We start from the raw sequence: 17,712 nt of genomic DNA, 5'->3' as shown, positions 1-17,712 counted from the left end.
TTCTGGTTTTTATGAACAGGTTTCCTACAAGATTAGTTTTCCTGTGACGTCTGTTGTAAAATGTGGAGCTTACCATTAGCAGTTTATCTGAAACATGAATAAATTTCAAAGGAGAATGATGTAAACTATGTTGACTTAAAACTGTCAGGGTTTTTTGAGGAGCTGTTATTAAATTAGGAGACAGTAAAAGCTAATTGTACTTATAATGCTGTTGATTTCCTTTTCCCAGGTTTATATTCTGTGGTATTGTATGATTCTTGATGACCTGATGGTGGATTGAATATTTTGTGAGGGAATACATATGTGTATAATCAGAAATTTGAAATGACTCATTTATAGATGAGTGGTGTGTGTCATGTAGCCATGTTTTAAATTTTTTCTCTTGAAATCTATATGACAGCATTATTTATGAAAATGCTTGTATACAGACTCTTGGTTATTTTACTGAAAAATTCTATTCTACAGAATGAGAAAGTTCAACTCATGCTAGTTTATTATTAAAATGAAATTTCCTTCTCTGAGTATTTATAATTTCTATAATATAGTGTTACATATAACTATTTGCTATATTTATAAATAATGTAAGATACAAACATATGTATATATTTACAAGTATACTTTTTAAAATAGGTACCTTATCGCCCATCCTTATCAAGCTTAGAAACATTAATGGTTTCACAGAAGTCTGAAATTGAGTATTTACAGGAGAAACTAAAGATAGCAAATGAAAAACTGTCAGAAAACATATCTCCCAGCAAGGTTTTCTCAGAAAAGAGCATCATGACAAGTGCTGAAGGAAAACATAAGGTAGGGACGTTTTGTCATTTTGTGAACTTGCCAGGATGAGGCTGGAAAGGCAGGAGATGAAGTTAAAAAACAAAGGGCAGCATTTAGTTCTCCGCTTATATTTCAGGAAGCTTTTAAAAAATATCATGTACCAAACTATTGATAAAATAACTTTCAGGAATAAGGAGTTTTCCCTTTTTAAAGACTGAATTATATTCCCAAATTAGTTAATTAAACATATTAATAGTACTATATCAATTTTGTCAGTAAATTAACATTCTTATATTAAAACTTTGGTAAGTATTTCTCGTCTCTCTATGGTAAGTATTCCTCATCTCTCTATTAATCTATCTGATTAAAAATTTATTTTTAAATGGTATTTACTCACTTTTCTAATTTGAATTAAAATAAAAATATATCTAATATGTCTTTTAATCAGATTTGATGTTTAAAATACTGTCTGTGTGGAAAATAAAATAGTAAATGAATTTTAACACTAACTTCTGCACTTGTTATATACTTTTATAGATTTAAAGGGATAGCAGTAAGAGAAGAATAAGCAAATTTTACATAGCATGTTTCTCATTTATTAATGTCTCAATTTTTTTTAGTATTTATTAAATATTTGTGTTATGCTGTAAAAGATTCTACAGAATGTTGACTAATATAAAAATTCTAAAATATCATGTACTATATATGTTATTTCTAGATAAATTGAAATAACATTTTCCTCAAAGTAAGAGTTTTAGCATATTTTTCACACACTTGTTACTTCAGCAATAGAGGAATAATATTTTTTATGATAGGAAGCCATGTTGTTAAGATATTATTGTTTTTGTTTCTTGACATTTTTTCTTATGAGTGGGACAAACTATCTTAATAAAGGAAGTATTTAAAATTTGAACCATGTTTCTGTGGTACTGTTATTCATGCTCTCTAAAATTATTAGTAATTTTCAGAAAATAAGATTTATTAAAACAACTGCATTATACATTTCTTGCCATTTTGAAGTAGTTTCACAAGCACTGAGCTTTATTTAAATGAAAGAAAACATTCATAACATTGAAATACAGCATTACCAGGCCTAATTTGGTTGGTTGTTCGACTGCTGAAATTTAAAAATGTACTTACTTTGACTTTTGTCTGCTTTTAATAAAAGTCAAGAAAAAGAGAGGGGTATTTTGACCAAAATTTTCTTTCTTTTTGTAAGGCCATGCAGTAAGGATGAACACTGTGTTGCCCAGCTTAATAGTTGCTTTCACATATTCTTTCTCCAGATTGGTATATGAAGCTGTACATAATATAAACATATTCTTGTCTCTAGTTAGCCACATTATAGTTAATGACCATATGGTCATTATGGTATAAAATCTACTGTCTGTTGTATTTATATTCCTCAAGCATATTGTTCCTTCAACTTCACAGTGTGTTAAACTATTTCAAAGGGAAAAAAATCCTTTCCCTCTTGTTTCTGGTTGTCCTATCAAGTGTAACCTTGGACCCTTATAGAGCAATTAGACCAGCCTCTATCCCCTCCTTTGTAATGAGGTTTCTTGCATTTCTGAGTCTATAACCCTTTAGTCTTCCCTAATGGGACATCATTATTCTGAAAGAAACAATGTAAATGTAAATGAATATTCTCATTAACGAGTCACAGAGAAACCTTTAGCGGTAGCACTGTGGTAATTCCGCTTGTTATTTCTCTGGTATTCCATGCAGGATTTTTTTTTTTTTTATAATTCATTATTAGTATTCAAAATTACTTGTTCTTTAATTTTGCATGTCTTTCATAATCCAGTGTTCCAACTAGTTCAACCATGTCCTTGTTTTATTCTCGAGGAACCACCTGTGAAACGTTCAAGGTCTTTGTCCCCAAAGAGCTCTTTCACAGACTCAGAAGAGCTACGGAAGCTAAGAAAAGCTGAAAGAAAGATTGAAAACTTAGAGAAGGCACTACAACTAAAGGTGAACATTAAATCATTTCTTTAGTAGTAACCTTGCAAAGATAAAAATATACCAAAGTAAACATACAGTTCACAGATTACTAGTTGTCATTTTTCTTTCTCCTGAATTTAATTACCTATATAAGTGTATAATCAGTTCATCTTGTTATGAAGATTTCTGAGGATTATAAAACAATATAAAATATTTGCTACTTGAAAAGTAAATATTTATTTACCGCTTTCAAGTTATTTGGTAATAGTTTGTCTTAAAATTGGGAATAAATTTCTTACACTTTATCAAAGGCAAAAAATAGAATTGTAGCAAGTGAAAAGATAATTTCTTATTCTTTATATATGATAAACATATGAAAATACAAGTCAGTTTAAAAGCATATTAACCTAGCTCAGATCACTTATAATTATCCTTTATAGAAAAATTACATTTAGTCAACATGAAATATATATATATTTTTTCATTTCAGCTGAATTTGTCTCAGAACATGTAACATTTGAATGAGTGCTCTACCTATGTTTAAGAAACATATATGTTATTGACCTGTCTTTGAGAGCTTATATTAATATTTCCTAATTTATACTTCGTGAAATCTCTTTTTCAATATGCAAGTTGTTCATACATATTGAACCCATTTTGTGTGACTACATTGAGGATTTTTTTTCTCTTTCATTCTTCACTCACAATTACCTGAAGCTGTGCCCTATTTGAAGTTTAATCATATAATTCTCAAATAGTTTCATGACATTCTGTAAATCCAGTACTTTACACACGATTAGAATGCAGTACACGTAAAGCTCAGATTCTTTGTCATATGATATAGATTACTCTTAAGGAGAAAAATGTTCGGTTTAGATTATGTGTGTTCTAAAACAAAATAGGGTTTATGGGTATACTTAACAATAAGCTATAAATAATAATTTTAGTTTGCCTTTCCATTAAAGTTTTAACTTATGTTTATTCATTGAGAGTTAAACTGTTCTAAAATATGAAAATTAAAATCTGTTTCTACCAAAAATAAAATGTCCAAATGACCTCAGCTAGCATTTAACCTACTTGAAATTTATAAGGAACTTAGATAAACACATAAGTTATTCTCTTATTCATTTGTTTCCTCAATAGCAATTACTGAGCATTGCAATTAGCTAAGCATCATGCTAGTCATTTATCTAACAGGAGACTGTTAGATGAATTACTATCCTTCAAGACCCTTTCTCTAGTTAAGAAGATAAGTAAGTAGTTAGACTCTTGTGTTACTTGTAAATGTGTGGTTAAGCACAGGATATTATGGGCATTTTTGAGGAGGCAGTCTATCACCTTCCTTCTTTTGCATAATTTTTTTTTCTGCTTTTTACTTGAAACAGAGTCTTACTCTGTTGCCTAGGCTAGAGTGCAGTGGCATGATCTCGGCTCACTGCAGCCTCTGCCTCCCAGGTTCAAGCGATTCTTCTGCCTCAGCCCCCCTAGTACCTGGGATTACAGGCGTGCGCCACCACTCCCGGCTAATTTTTGTGTTTTTAGCAGAGATGGAGTTTCACCATGTTGGCCAGGCTGGTCTCAAACTCCTGACCTCCTGCTTCAGCCTCCCAAAGTGCTGGGATTACAGACGTGAGCTACTGCTCCTGGCTCTTCTGCATAATTCTTGAAAGTTGTTTCGTGGGTTCTTCAGAACCAATAGGATACACATGCACACACGCACACAGAACAATTATTTACTATATTTGTATGATTCCTTATAGTAAATTACATTTATATGAGATTTCCTATAAGGAATTGGCTTACATGATTATGGAGGCTCAGAAGTATAAGATCTGCAGTTGCTCAGGGAATGCTACGCAGCCGTAAGAAAGAATGAAATCGTGTCCTTTGCAGCAACATGAGTGCAGCTGGAGGCCAGTGTCCTCTGTGAACTAATGTAGAAACAGAAAACTAAATATCACATGTTCTCAGTTATAAGTAGAGGCTAAACCCTGAGTACACATGGACATAAAGATGGAACACTAGACACTAAGGAACTGAAAAAGGAGGGGAGCAAGGGCTATAAACCTTCTTATTGGGTACTGTGTTCACCATCTGGGTGATGGGATCAACAGAAGCCCAAACCTCAGCATCCTGCAATATACCCTTGTAGCAAACCTGCACATGTACTCCCTGAATCTAAAATTAAAAAAAAAAAAAAAAAAGATTTTCAGTCGGCAAGCTAGAGAGCCAGGAGAGCTGATGGCATAGTTCCAGTTTGAGCCCAAAGACTGTAGAACCAGGAAGGCTGATGGTGTAAGTTCACGTTCAAGTCAGAAGGCAAGAGAAGACTGATGTCCCAGCTCGAAGGCAGGCAGAGAGAAAGGAATCTTTCTTACTCAGCTTTTATTCTATTCAGACTTTCAACAGATTAAATGACATCCATCCATATCGGGGTGGGCGATCTACTTTATTCAGTCTACTGATTAAAATATTAATCTCATCCAGGAACGTCCTCATGGACACACCTAGAAATATAGCTAACCAAATATTTGGACAGTGAAGTTGACACATAAAATTAACCATCACATGTGCCATTCAGTAGTAGCAGATCTCTACCTGTTTACCTCAAGAAATCTGTAAGACTTTGACGGTTCGTTATTTTTGCCAGGAAGTAGAACATTTCAAAGATATTTTTAAATCTGTTATCTTCCCTTCCACTTCTTAAATTCCTTGTTTCAGGAAACGTCCCAGAAGGATTATACTAATTTATTTCCTCATTCCTTTTTCATGACAACAGCTTTCTGGGATGTTGCCCCAAGTTTATTTTCAGAGTAAAGTTCTTTTTCCAAAAATTTCTTTTCTTATTGATAGTTTTTTAAATGTTCATATTTTAAGTCAGTTGATGATAATCATGAATTTCAAATGTATGTCTTTTAACAGATTTGCAAGATGAGGAAAAAAATGGGAGCAAATATTTTTCTCTACATCATTTAGTAGGAAAGGATTGTTTATTTTAAAGGAGCAAGATAGTTGAATGTAAAAGGTGCTATAATCAAGAACATTTAGCAAAAAATGTAGGTAAACAGAAACTGTAAAGTAAAGCAATTCCAAAGAGAGTAATGGAGCTCAGAGTAATTGACTTTAGTCTGGTAAAGCTAAATATCCTGTTTAATGAAGACTGAAGACTTCATTCCATACTCTCCCTTTTTATGCTATGATTATACTTATTGGCATTACTAAAGTATATATGAGTATAAAGTAGTAGTTAATAATGTGTCTATATTAGTTTCCGAGGGCTGCTATAACAGAGTTCCATAAACAAGATGGCTTAGAACAAGATATTTATTGTCTCAAAGTGGTGGAGACTAGAAAAGTACAAAATGAAGTTGTCAGCAGAGTTGGGTCCTGAGGGCTGTGAAGGAGAATCTGTTCCATTCCTCTCTTAGTTTCTGGAAGCCTCACGTATTCCTTGGTTTATAGACGGCATTGTCCTTGTGTTTTCACATTGTCTTCACTCTACACATCTGTCTTCCCTTGTCTGTGTTTCTGCTTTTTGTAAGGATATCATTCCTGTTGGATTAGGGCCCATCCTAATGACCTCATTTTAACATGATTACCTCTGCAAAGATCCTATCTCCAAATAAAATCACATTGTGAGGTCCTGGGGATTAGGACTTCAACATACTTTTAGATGGGAGTGGTAGGGTACAATTTAACCCATAAAATGTGTCTTATGGTTTTTAAGATACATTTGTTGATTCAGTGCTCCTTTTGTAGACCATTACTAATGCATGTTGAATTTTTGTCATGGCCTTTGGTGTTATATGGAACACTGCTCTGGCAGAATTTAACGGGAACATGATAGATTAAAATGTTCCATGCTGAAGTGATTATTGTAAACAGCTTTGTGAACCTTTAACATATGAATATGTGTTGTGAATCTACAGAAAAGTATAGGCACATCTTTTCCCTGATTTGCTTGGTTGTATTATACCTATTAATATTAACCAAAAGACTGTTGTTCCATGAAAAATATTGTGGGCAATGCTGAACTAAAGACAAAAGATATGCTCCATGGCACAGTAAGTAGCTTTAAGGTCCCAAGATGATTACCACGGTGGATCGAAGGGTGAGAGGGACAAGTAAGTTTCAGGAGTAACCCATGGAACACATGCATATACACTTTGATATATTGAAATGATGCTCTTATATCAACAGTAAGTTACACACATTAAGTGATTCTTATCCTTGTTATGAATTTGGTATAAATATTAGCACAGTATCTTGCTCAGCTTACATTTATGGCTAGTTTTTTGTATTTTCAAGGTAGTCACCTACCGTGACCAATGTGATAACAAATAGGCCAGTAGAAATGGAAGAAATGGAAGCTATGTTTATAAAAATCCTACCCATGTTCCTGACTTGATGAATGTAGTGATCTATCAACTTGCAAAGTATAATTTGGAAACCAGTGCGTCAGAGCTTTATGAAATCCATAATAATCTTGACTAATGTGGTGAATTCCTGCTTCATTGATTTTCATGCATTTGGCAACTTGATTCTATTAGCACTTTTCAGTGTCATTTAATAATATTAGTATGTCTTTTGAATGCAGCCTATGTCTTTTATTTTTCAGTGGTCAGGTACACATCAACTTTATACATTCTGCTGAAACGAAACATCTGTAATGAAATCCTTGGTATTTTATAAAAGGTTTTTGGCTTTTTTTTTTTTTTTTAACTTCTTTCAAACCTTGTTCTTACTCCCTGAAGATTGAACCACTGTTTTAAAAACAGTGTTCACGCCTTATTCTCATCAAGAATCTTCAAACCAGAAGATTAGATAAAAAATTATTGGCCGGTTGCGGTGGCTCACGCCTGTAATCCCAGCACTTTGGGAGGCTGAACCGGGTGGATCACAAGTTCAAGAGATCAAGACTATCCTGGCTAACATGGTGAAACCCCGTCTCTACTAAAAATACAAAAATTAGCTGGGTGTGGCGGCGCGTGCCTGTAATCCTAGCTGCTCAGGGGGCTGAGGCAGGAGAATTGCTTGAACCTAGAAGGTAGAGGTAGCAGTGAGCCGAGATTGTGCCACTGCACTCCAGCCTGGTGACAGAGTGAGACTCCATCTCAAAAATTATTTATGTTTTTATCAATTCAGAATTAGAATTGCAGTTATCTTTTAGGTCAGTTGATACATTTTTTCCTGTTTTCTATTTCCTTATGTTTCATTCATTCATACTTGTTTGTACACAGCAAGAGCCTTGCCAGGCAGTCCTGTAATTGTAGCACTTTGGGAGGCTGAGGTGGGTGCATAACTTGAGGCTAGGAGTTCAAGACCAGCCTGGTCAACATGGCAAAACCCTGTCGCTACTAAAAATACACAGAAAAATGAGCTGGGTGTGGTGGTGCACAACTGTAATCCCAGCTAGTCAAGAGGCTGAGGGTTGAGAATCGCTTGAACCGAGGAGGCAGAGGTTGCAGTAAGCTGCGATCCCGCCACTACATTCCAGCAAGTCTCTGTCTCAAAAAATAAAAAAATAAAAAATAAAAAGAAGTTAGAGCCTCTAGTTTAGCTAGTTTAATTACAAAATCCAAAGGAAGTACTTAGTAAATGTTTTATTGAATGATTTAATGAATTAATTTCATTGAGCACCTGCGTGTGGAATATTTTTGTGTGTATCCTATAGGAAAATATATTAATTAGTGATATAAAATACATTTTTCAGGCCATACACTTGACTTTTTGTAAGATCTTTGGTGGTAACAGTTCCCAAATAAAGTACTACTATTTTGCCTTTGCCTACTATATGTCAAAGTTTGGATCATAATCCAAACTACAGTTAACCTGTGTTTGTTAGAAGGTTATAAAGAAAATATTTGGATATTTTGAAAAATATTTATTTTAAGATATCCAACTTTTAATGGATGACTTCAGCTGGCATGTATTCTGGCAGTATTAAAATGAAGAAATGTTTTCTTTGAGCTATATATATCTTATATTTACATTTTTACAAAATTTTACTGTCTATTGCTGAAGTGAGATAAAGGAACAATAGTCTCTAGGACTAATTTAATGCCTGATTTACACTTTGACAGCAGCATCCCCAAAACATGAATCTTTGGATGAAACTGCATTTTAAAAGATTTTTTCTTATGAATTATGTCTATCAAAAGGTTTGCAAATAATATCTAGTTGAGTTTTATTTTTAATAGTTTAGATTTTGATAATTTTATAAGAATTATGTAAATACTGTACTGTTAGATATAGTAAATTAAGAAGCAAGTAAAATTAAAGCAGAAGGCTCATCTATAAAACCTTTTTTTAAAAAAAAATTATACTTTAAGTTCTGGGATACACGTGCAGAACGTGCAGGTTTGTTACATAGGTATACACGTGCCATGGTGGTTTGCTGCACCAGTCAACCTGTTACCTACATTAGGTCTTTCTCTAAATGCTATCCCTTCCCTAGCCCCTCACCCCCAACAGGGTCTAGCGTGTGATGTTCCCCTTCCTGTGTCCATGTGTTCTCATTGTTCAACTCCAACTTATGAGTGAGAACATGTGGTGTTTGGTTTTCTGTTCCTGTGTTAGTTTGCTGAGAATGATGGTGTCCAGCTTCATCCATGTCCCTGCAAAGGACATGAACTCATCCTTATTTATGGCTGCATAGTATTCCATGGTGTATATGTACCACATTTTCTTTATCCAGTCTATCATTGATGGGCATTTGGGTAGGTTCCAAGCCTTTGCGATTGTGAACAGTGCCGCAATAAATATACGTGTGCATGTGTCTTTATAGTAGAATGATATATAATCCTTTAGGTATATACCCAGTAATGGGACTGCTGAGTCAACTGGTATTTATGGTTCTAGATCCTTGAGGAATCTCCACACTGTCTTCCACAATGGTTGAACAAATTTACACTCCCACCAACAGTATAAAAGCATTTGTTTCTCCACATCCTCTCCAGCATCTGTTGTTTCCTAGTTTTTTAATGATCACCATGCTAACTGGTGTGAGATGCTATCTCATTGTGGTTTTGATTTGCATAATGACCAGTGATGATGAGCTTTTTTTCGTATGTTTGTTGGCTACATAAACATCTTCTTTTGCAGAGTGTCTGTTCATATCTTTCGCCCACTTTTTGATGGGATTGTTTTTTTTTTTTTATTGTAAATTTGTTTAAGTTACTTGTGGATTCTGGATATTAGCCCTTTGTCAGATGGATAGATTGCAAAACTTTTCCCATTCTGTAGGTTGCCTGTTCACTCTGATGATACTTTATTTTACTGTGCAAAAGCTCTGTCGTTTTATTAGATCCCATTTGTCAATTTTGGCTTTTGTTGCCATTGCTTTTGGTGTTTTAGTCATGAAGTCTTTGCCCATGCCTATGTCCTGGATGGTATTGCATAGGATAAAACTATTTTTTCTATAATTAATACTTAGTGGAAAGAGCCACTTATTGAAATTGCTATAGGAAAATCAAAATTATTTGGTAATTTTGAACACTTTACACTAAAGCTTTGGGAATCAGAAGGAGCAGCATTCACTGCTTTTATTAACTGAAGTGCCTGGTACAGAGTCTGGCACATCATGTACAATATATAGAGCTCAGGAGATTTTTATTGAGTCTCAGTCTTTGGTTTAATGGTGTAATATAGTTAGTTTCTATGGACAATTAGGGAAAACACATGAATTCAATGACTAATGGTAGTTGAGGCAGTACTGAAAAATCCTTAAAATAGTGTCAATACGTATAAGAATCTCAATTTGTTCTATGAATTTAACAGAGGATCATTGTGAAAGTAATTGAGAAAATTTGTACGTCCCTTTCTATTTATTTTCACATCTTGGTCAATCTTTGAGGTTCTATTTACTCAGTTTCTGATGACTCTAACAAAGAACTTTAATTATTCCCCAGATACTGAGTTTATATATAATAATTTTTAAGAAAGTCATTGTAAAATAAGAGTTTAAGGGAAGAACTTTGATTCAATGAAGAATAATTATAGAAAGCTATCATAGAAGTCTTTAACATAAGATAGACATTTTAGTTTAAGTTTGTTTTGAAATTATGTTTTGACATGAATCTCTTCCAATGTAGTCTGTTAATTTCTCTTCTCTTCTCTTCTCTTCTCTTCTCCTTTTTTGAGACAGAGTCTCTCTCTGTCACCCAAGCTGGAGTGCAGTGGTGCCATCTTTGCTCACTGCAACCTCTGCCTCCTGGGGCTCAAGTGATTCTCCTGCCTCATCCTCCTGAGTAGCTGAGATTACAGGCATCTGCTATCACTCCTGGCTAATTTTTTTTTTTTTTTTAAGATATGGGGCTTCACTATATTGGCCAGTCTGGTCTCAAACTCCTGACCTCAAGTGATTTGCCTGCCTTGGCCTCCCAAAGTGCTGGGATTATAGGCATGAGCCAATGCGCCCAGCCTATTAATTTCTTGTAATTAAATCATTTTATTAATAAATTTATAATATATCTTGCTGAAATCACTATTTTTTCCCTAGTTTTTAAGGAATCTCAATAAACATAATTGACTCATGTTCCTATATGAGAAGGTATCAACATTATTAATTTTTAATCTCCTATTTTGCTAACTTAAATTATTTCACATACTTAACATTAGAAAGCTTTTTGTTCAAAGAAGTTAAGTAGTATTTGGATAGTTTACCAAATTAATATGAAAAATTCACGTTCAAGACTAGATTATTCTCTGTGTCTTAGAAGAAGAGATATCAATAGCTTCTATTTTGAAGATGGGTAAGCTGAGATAACTGAATTTAAGTAACTAGATCAAAGTAAAATTTAGTTAACTTTGAGCAGCTAGATTTGAACTCTTATCAGCACAACATCCTACATATAATGGACTCTTCATATATGGTTCTTAAATTGAAATGAACAAAATTGAACTCAATAACCTGAATTTTTTACTTTTACTTCATGTATTAAACTATCCTACTTTAGCAAATTTGCATTATGTGTGATTTGTATATCTTCTAAAACTACTTAAGAAACATTTATTTTGAATGCCTTTGTCAACGGAATCCCTTCTGCTTTTTCATCAAGCACTTTCATTTCTTTATGGCATGTAGAACACTTCTTGTTACAAACAAAACTCAAATACTTCTTAATAACTACTTAAGAGAACTATCCTAGTAGAAACAGTGAAAGTAGAATGACATACTACCCATACTGCTGAGACAGCTAGAATTCCAGTAAAATAATGCAGACTCTATAAAGTACTATCTCACTGTTTAGATGAGAGGTCAAGAAAACAGTTACTTGGTTTCTAAAAGATAAGGGCATCACTGTTAACATGTGGGGAAAAGAGACTGAAAGAAGCTAACTTTTGCATTGTGTCCTTAATAGGGCTGGGGCCCCACCAACTAGGTTAACTTAGTTCATCAAAATTCAAACCTCTTTTTTCTTTTCCATATTTTTCAGGAAAAAACTTGAATTAATTTCAGTGGTGTTCTTAACATAATGCCACTAACAGGAGCAAGCTCCAAGAATGGAATTCAGGTCTTTCTGATTACCATATGCCTACTCATCTCACCTCACTATAATATTAGAGAGTATCTGTTACTTCCACCAAATAAGTATACAAGTTCATTCATGCAGAAATATGAATAAAAGTTATTAAAATATTTGAAATTGTCATGAGGGAAGAAACTGAAGAAGTTACTTATTTCACTTTGAGAAACGCAGTTTATAGTCATGTGCATATATCTTCTGAGGACTAAGAATTTGGTCTTTATAAATTCATTTTATGTATATCTAAAAATGAAAATTGAGCTCATGTGCTATATACATTTAGAAGTAGTTGACTGTGTCACACACCGTGACTTATGCCTATAATTCCAGCATTTTGGGAGGCTGAGGCAGGAGGATCATTTGATACCAGGAGTTCGAGACCAGCCTGGGCAACATAGTGAGACCCTGTCTCTGCAAAAATATAATAAAAAATTAGCTGGGCGTGGTACTGCACACCTGTAGTCCTAGCTACTTGGGAGGCTGACATGGGAAGATTGCCTGAGCCCAGGAGTTTGAGACTGCAGTGAGCTTTGAAATCCAACCTGGGCCACAGAGGGAAGCCCTGTTTCCAGGAAAATAAAAATAAATAAAAAAGTAGTTGACTATAATTGTCTAACCTCGGTATTGACACAACAAAGTAATGTTTGGATGTCTTGGTTTACAACCTCTTTAAGAGTTGTAAGCCTAACTTTCCCTTTCCAGTTCTTCATGGTACAACCCCAGAAGGTTAAACTATGCTCCTTCTAACATAGGTCCAGTCTCATTTTCTTCCTTATGTGTAATCCTTGTATCTTAGTACATGTTAATTATGAATTCATGTGCTAAATAATTTTTCTTACTCTGATTAATGTCCTTATACTAATTATATTTGCACTTTAACAAAATAATCATGGTTTATGTATAGATAAAACCTTACGCTGAAAAAGAAAATAATTAAAAATATGTAAGATAGGCTTATGAATGTATGTTAGTTAACAACAGGGAAAGGAGTGAAACTATCTTAATGGTAAAATTTTGAAATTATGTGAGCAGCTTAAAAAATGCATTGACTGAGTTGAATTTATCAAGCAAATGTATTCTGCGACTAGAAGAATTCTTTTTTCTGCTTAGATACATATTACAGATTCATTCATGTTTACACACTACTTTCACATTTTGTATTTAGATGGGTAACCTTTTATTTGAAACATTATATTAATACTTTCTTCAAACCTATTATACTTGCTCTTTTTGTGTTCTACAGAGCCAAGAAAATGATGAGCTAAGAGATGCCCATGAAAAACGCAAGGAAAGGCTACAGATGTTACAGACCAACTACAGAGCAGTAAAAGAGCAATTAAAACAGTGGGAAGAAGGCAGTGGCATGTGAGTTACATAGCTCATAAAGGCATATCCCTAAATATTAAATGGAATGGAGTAGCATTATATAGGTGTCTTAATGGCTTTTGTTTGGTTTTAAAGAAATTATTTGGTAGTCAAATCTTTATTGTGAATTTTTAAATGGAAAATATAACAAGTTAAAACAGGAATGTGTTGGTAATAACTACAAATTTTCCTCATTTGCAGATATCATTAGCAGCCAATGATTATGAATTATTGTACACATTTTTAATATCAGTGGAATAACTTAAAAGTATGTGATTTAAAGCAAAAATGGTTAATATCCATGTAACTGAAAAAATTGCTTTGAAATAAATAAAATACTGGTGTTAAAATGTTTGTAACTCCAAAAGTGTTTAAATTTTAATGGAAAGACTAGAGAAATGTGAAATTCACATATATAGTTAACTATCTTAAAACTACTTCAACCTAGTATGCAATTTGAAGATCTTTACTATCCATCAGTTTGTTCTCCAGCTTATCTGAATGAATTGGCGGTCTCAGTTCAGTTGCTCTGAACAGGTGTTCAGATCTTGGTTAGTCGTAAGTGGCTCCCCTGTTAACAGTATCAACAGAGGGCAAAGGACTGAATGAGTACAGAAAATCTACTACCCTCTCATCTTTTGAGATGGATCCTTTAGGGCAATGTTGATGATACACATTGGTCTGTTCTGTAGAGAAATAGTGTTTCTAAATTGGCCAGTACAGCACTTTTACAAAATAAAAATGAAGAATTTGTTTTATGTTCAGAAAATGAAAAGTAAAGGGCATTTGGCATCACTTGTAGATAATTGTCACATCTAATTTTTTTCTTTGATGAGTGGAAGTGTTTCATATGACTTGCCAGTAAAGCAGTGATAAAGCAGTTTGTCCTAGTTTTATCCTCTGTTCACCTGACTTTTAACTAATCATTAGAAGAGTGAAATCTACTTTCTGACGTATTCACTGGTAATAGGTTTTTTTTAAAAAAAAGATAAGGGCACTATACCACATTCATCTTGGTTAGCAGCAAATTGCAGATGAGTTGGTTGCAGGTAGAATTTTGTGTGCGGGGGGACCATTAAAATTCTACAGTGTCTATTTTTATTACTACTAGACTGAATGGGAGCAATAGACCTTAGAATATCATGTGTCTGCTTAAAAGTTTGCTTTCCATACTAGCAGTTCAGCTTCAAAAAAATTATGATAGAGGGTTTTGATTTCTACATGCTTAGGTTTTAGGAAATTCAATCAATAAATGGTGAGCTCGAGTTAGAAATTTGGTCAATAGATATTTTTAAATTTTAAGGAATGTATAAAATAATTTTTATTGCACTTCAGACATGTTAATGAAAAAAGCAACTTTGTTTTGAAAATAGGACTGAAATCGGGAAAATAAAGAGAGCAGATCCCCAAAAACTTCGACAAGAAGATTGTGATGCTGTGTGGAATGAACTGGCATATTTCAAAAGGGAAAACCAGGAGCTGATGATTCAAAAGTGAGTTTCATTTTTAACAATATGGACTTAGATAAAATATTTGGGAGAAATTTTTTTGTGGCTTAAAGGCCATTAAAGAAACACTTTATACAATTTGAAATAATCTGATTTTTGCCAATAAAAGTAAAGAAAAAAAGACTAGCTTTAAAAAATATATATGTATTATGCAATAACAAGTTGCACAGTTGCTAGCTCTAACAGAAACTGTATAGTATGATCTAGGGATTGTGTTAATTAGTGTGGCTCTCATCTGTTGGAGGTGTCGCTCTTCATTAGCCTGTATTTTAGACACTGCCATGCTTCATTTTTGGAATGAGGTGGAGAGGGGATAACCTACCCAGCCATCCTTGTTTGATCTCCCAGATACATACGCAATGCAGAATGCCTGAGCTCTCTTGGTTCCCTGCCCTGTCCTGCTAATCCCAGCTGAGCTCATTATGGTGTAGCCTTGCTGCTACTCTTGGAGCTGGAGCTGTCCAAGCTAATTACTGGTAGCAGCAGAACTGCCTGTTAAGGGTCTGGTGTGGATCTGCTAACATGGTCCTTGGTAGTGACCTGCAAAAGACACGAGGGAATTGCCTTCTTTCTTGCTGTGCACTGCCTGTCCTTTGGGCTTACTGCTGATTTTTCCACATAGGTCTTTTAGCTGCCCTAAGTATAAAACTTGATGAAGGATATTCATGTTTTAGAAAACATACAGTTGGTTGCTTGATCTTATAATTCACAGGCTATTATATTCAGCCTGGCAAATAAAGAACATTTATTTATTTATTTTTAAGACTAAAAGGAGTTAGACCAATATAATTAACCTCTTTTGCTACTTAACTATTTCTTCATTTAGAGTTAATTTCTGACAGTCAGGCATACAGCTTTTTAAAGCCTAGATGTCTTTTAGGTTGCTAGAATTTAGCCTCATTATGACATAATGTAATTAAATGTCACTGAATTTTCTTAGGTGTAAATGAGAAGCTTATTTTGTATACTATATGATAACATGTATAACTTTTGTTTACAGCCTTTTCTATGTAATGATAAACTTTTGAGGAAATGACCAGACCGTATGAGATTTAAATGTTGTATACTCCCATTTACCTCTTAAAGTGTAGTATATTAGTTCTAAATATTCGATGCTATAATGAAGTCTCTTATCTTAAAAACTATTTTATAGACTCATAGATTTGTCCCAGAGGCATTTCCTAATAATTTCAGTAGCTTTATTGAAATATAACTCACAAGTCATACAATTCACTTATATAAAGTATACAATTCACTGGTATATTCAGAGCTGTACCATCCATTATCACGTCTATTTTAGAACAGTTTTATCACCCCCCTACTCTCCCCACCAAAGCCCACATGACTTTGTTGTCACTCCCCAACCCTCCTATCCATCCTGCCCAGCCCTATGAAACTACTAATCTTCTTCCCGCGTTTATAGATTTGCCTATTCTAGACATTTCTTATAAATGGTATCATGTAATATGTGGTCCTAGACTACCTTCTTTCACTTAGCATAACGTTTTCAAGGTTCATCCATGTTGTAAATGTATCAATGCTTTATCTGATGATCTTTAATGACCTGTCTCTAAAAAAGAAAGTAATTTTGAATGAAGCGAATTAGTTGAGAGACCTAATCTAACTATTCAAGAAAATTTAGGAAGGATTACCTATAAGTGATTCATTTGGAGTTTATTTTATTCGTTAATGAAATAGAACTAAAGGAAAAAGTAATGAGGCCTTTTTAAAATTAGATAAGTCAGAATCCTGATCTGTTCACTCAGCAATATTTGCACTTTACTAATAGCTCCTTGAATTAAATGCCAAGTCATTATTAAAGTGTGGACCTTTTCCCTGAAATATGTTGATATTCACTAATGTGATAGCAATTTGTGAAATAGTTATTTTTTAGATCAGTCTTAATTTAGTAACAGGTAATGAAAAAATTTTTAAAAGAATGCTAAAGAATTGAATAAACTTTAATGTAAGCTTTTTGGGGGAGGGTTGCATTAATTTGTGAAACATTTATTCAGGTAACAAATGTGTTTGAGTGCTGTGTGGTAGTCAGTCGGCTAGGTCAATGAAATGAGAGCACCAGACAGACTTTCTACTCTCAGGGAACTTACATGGAAACATGTTTAGTATGAAACATTCTTAATGAAATGTGATGTTAAAAATAAATGTCGGCCGGGCGCGGTGGCTCACGCCTGTAATACCAGCACTTTGGGAGGCCGAGACAGGCAGATCACAAGGTCAGGAAATCGAGACCATCCTGGCTAACATGGTGAAACCCCGTCTCTACTAAAAATACAAAAAAAAATTAGCCAGGCCTGGTGGCGGGCACCTGTAGTCCCAGCTACTCTGGAGGCTGAGGCAGGAGAATGGCGTGAACCCAGGAGGCGGAGCTTGCAGTGAGCCGAGATTGCGCCACCGCACTCCAGCCTGGGCGACAGAGCGAGACTCCGTCTCAAAAAAAAAAAAAGTCAAAAATGTTAAAAACTAATGTCAAAAAGTGTCATGATAAAACAATCAGGCATTAAATATCAGTGCTATAATCATTCAAGTTTGTTTTGAGGCCAGAAATTTTTTAACGTTGTATGTAGTATGTT

At 34.2% G+C, this 17,712-nt stretch overlaps 2 protein-coding genes across 6 annotated transcripts in view; both read left to right on the top strand.

Annotated features, from left to right (window-relative positions):
* Positions 1-17,712, top strand: part of SH3GL2 (SH3 domain containing GRB2 like 2, endophilin A1) — a 796,347-nt gene that overhangs the window by 315,453 nt on the left and 463,182 nt on the right. The window lies entirely within an intron of this gene.
* Positions 1-17,712, top strand: part of CNTLN (centlein) — a 373,184-nt gene that overhangs the window by 195,512 nt on the left and 159,960 nt on the right. For 4 of the 5 annotated variants that reach the window (XM_050761625.1, XM_050761624.1, XM_050761626.1 and 1 more), the window contains exons 9-12: positions 631-807; positions 2,626-2,751; positions 13,492-13,613; positions 14,987-15,106. In XM_050761625.1, coding sequence (XP_050617582.1) covers positions 631-807; positions 2,626-2,751; positions 13,492-13,613; positions 14,987-15,106 — 545 coding nt within the window. The remainder of the gene's footprint in view (positions 1-630; positions 808-2,625; positions 2,752-13,491; positions 13,614-14,986; positions 15,107-17,712) is intronic. The other variant, XM_050761628.1, reaches the window with a different exon arrangement.

The sequence above is a fragment of the Macaca thibetana genome, chromosome 15, assembly GCF_024542745.1.
Source record: "Macaca thibetana thibetana isolate TM-01 chromosome 15, ASM2454274v1, whole genome shotgun sequence".
In the NCBI taxonomy this organism is placed as follows: Eukaryota; Metazoa; Chordata; class Mammalia; order Primates; family Cercopithecidae; genus Macaca; species Macaca thibetana.
The sequence above is the reverse complement of the archived record's forward strand: the minus strand, read 5'-3'. Positions and strand labels throughout refer to the sequence as shown.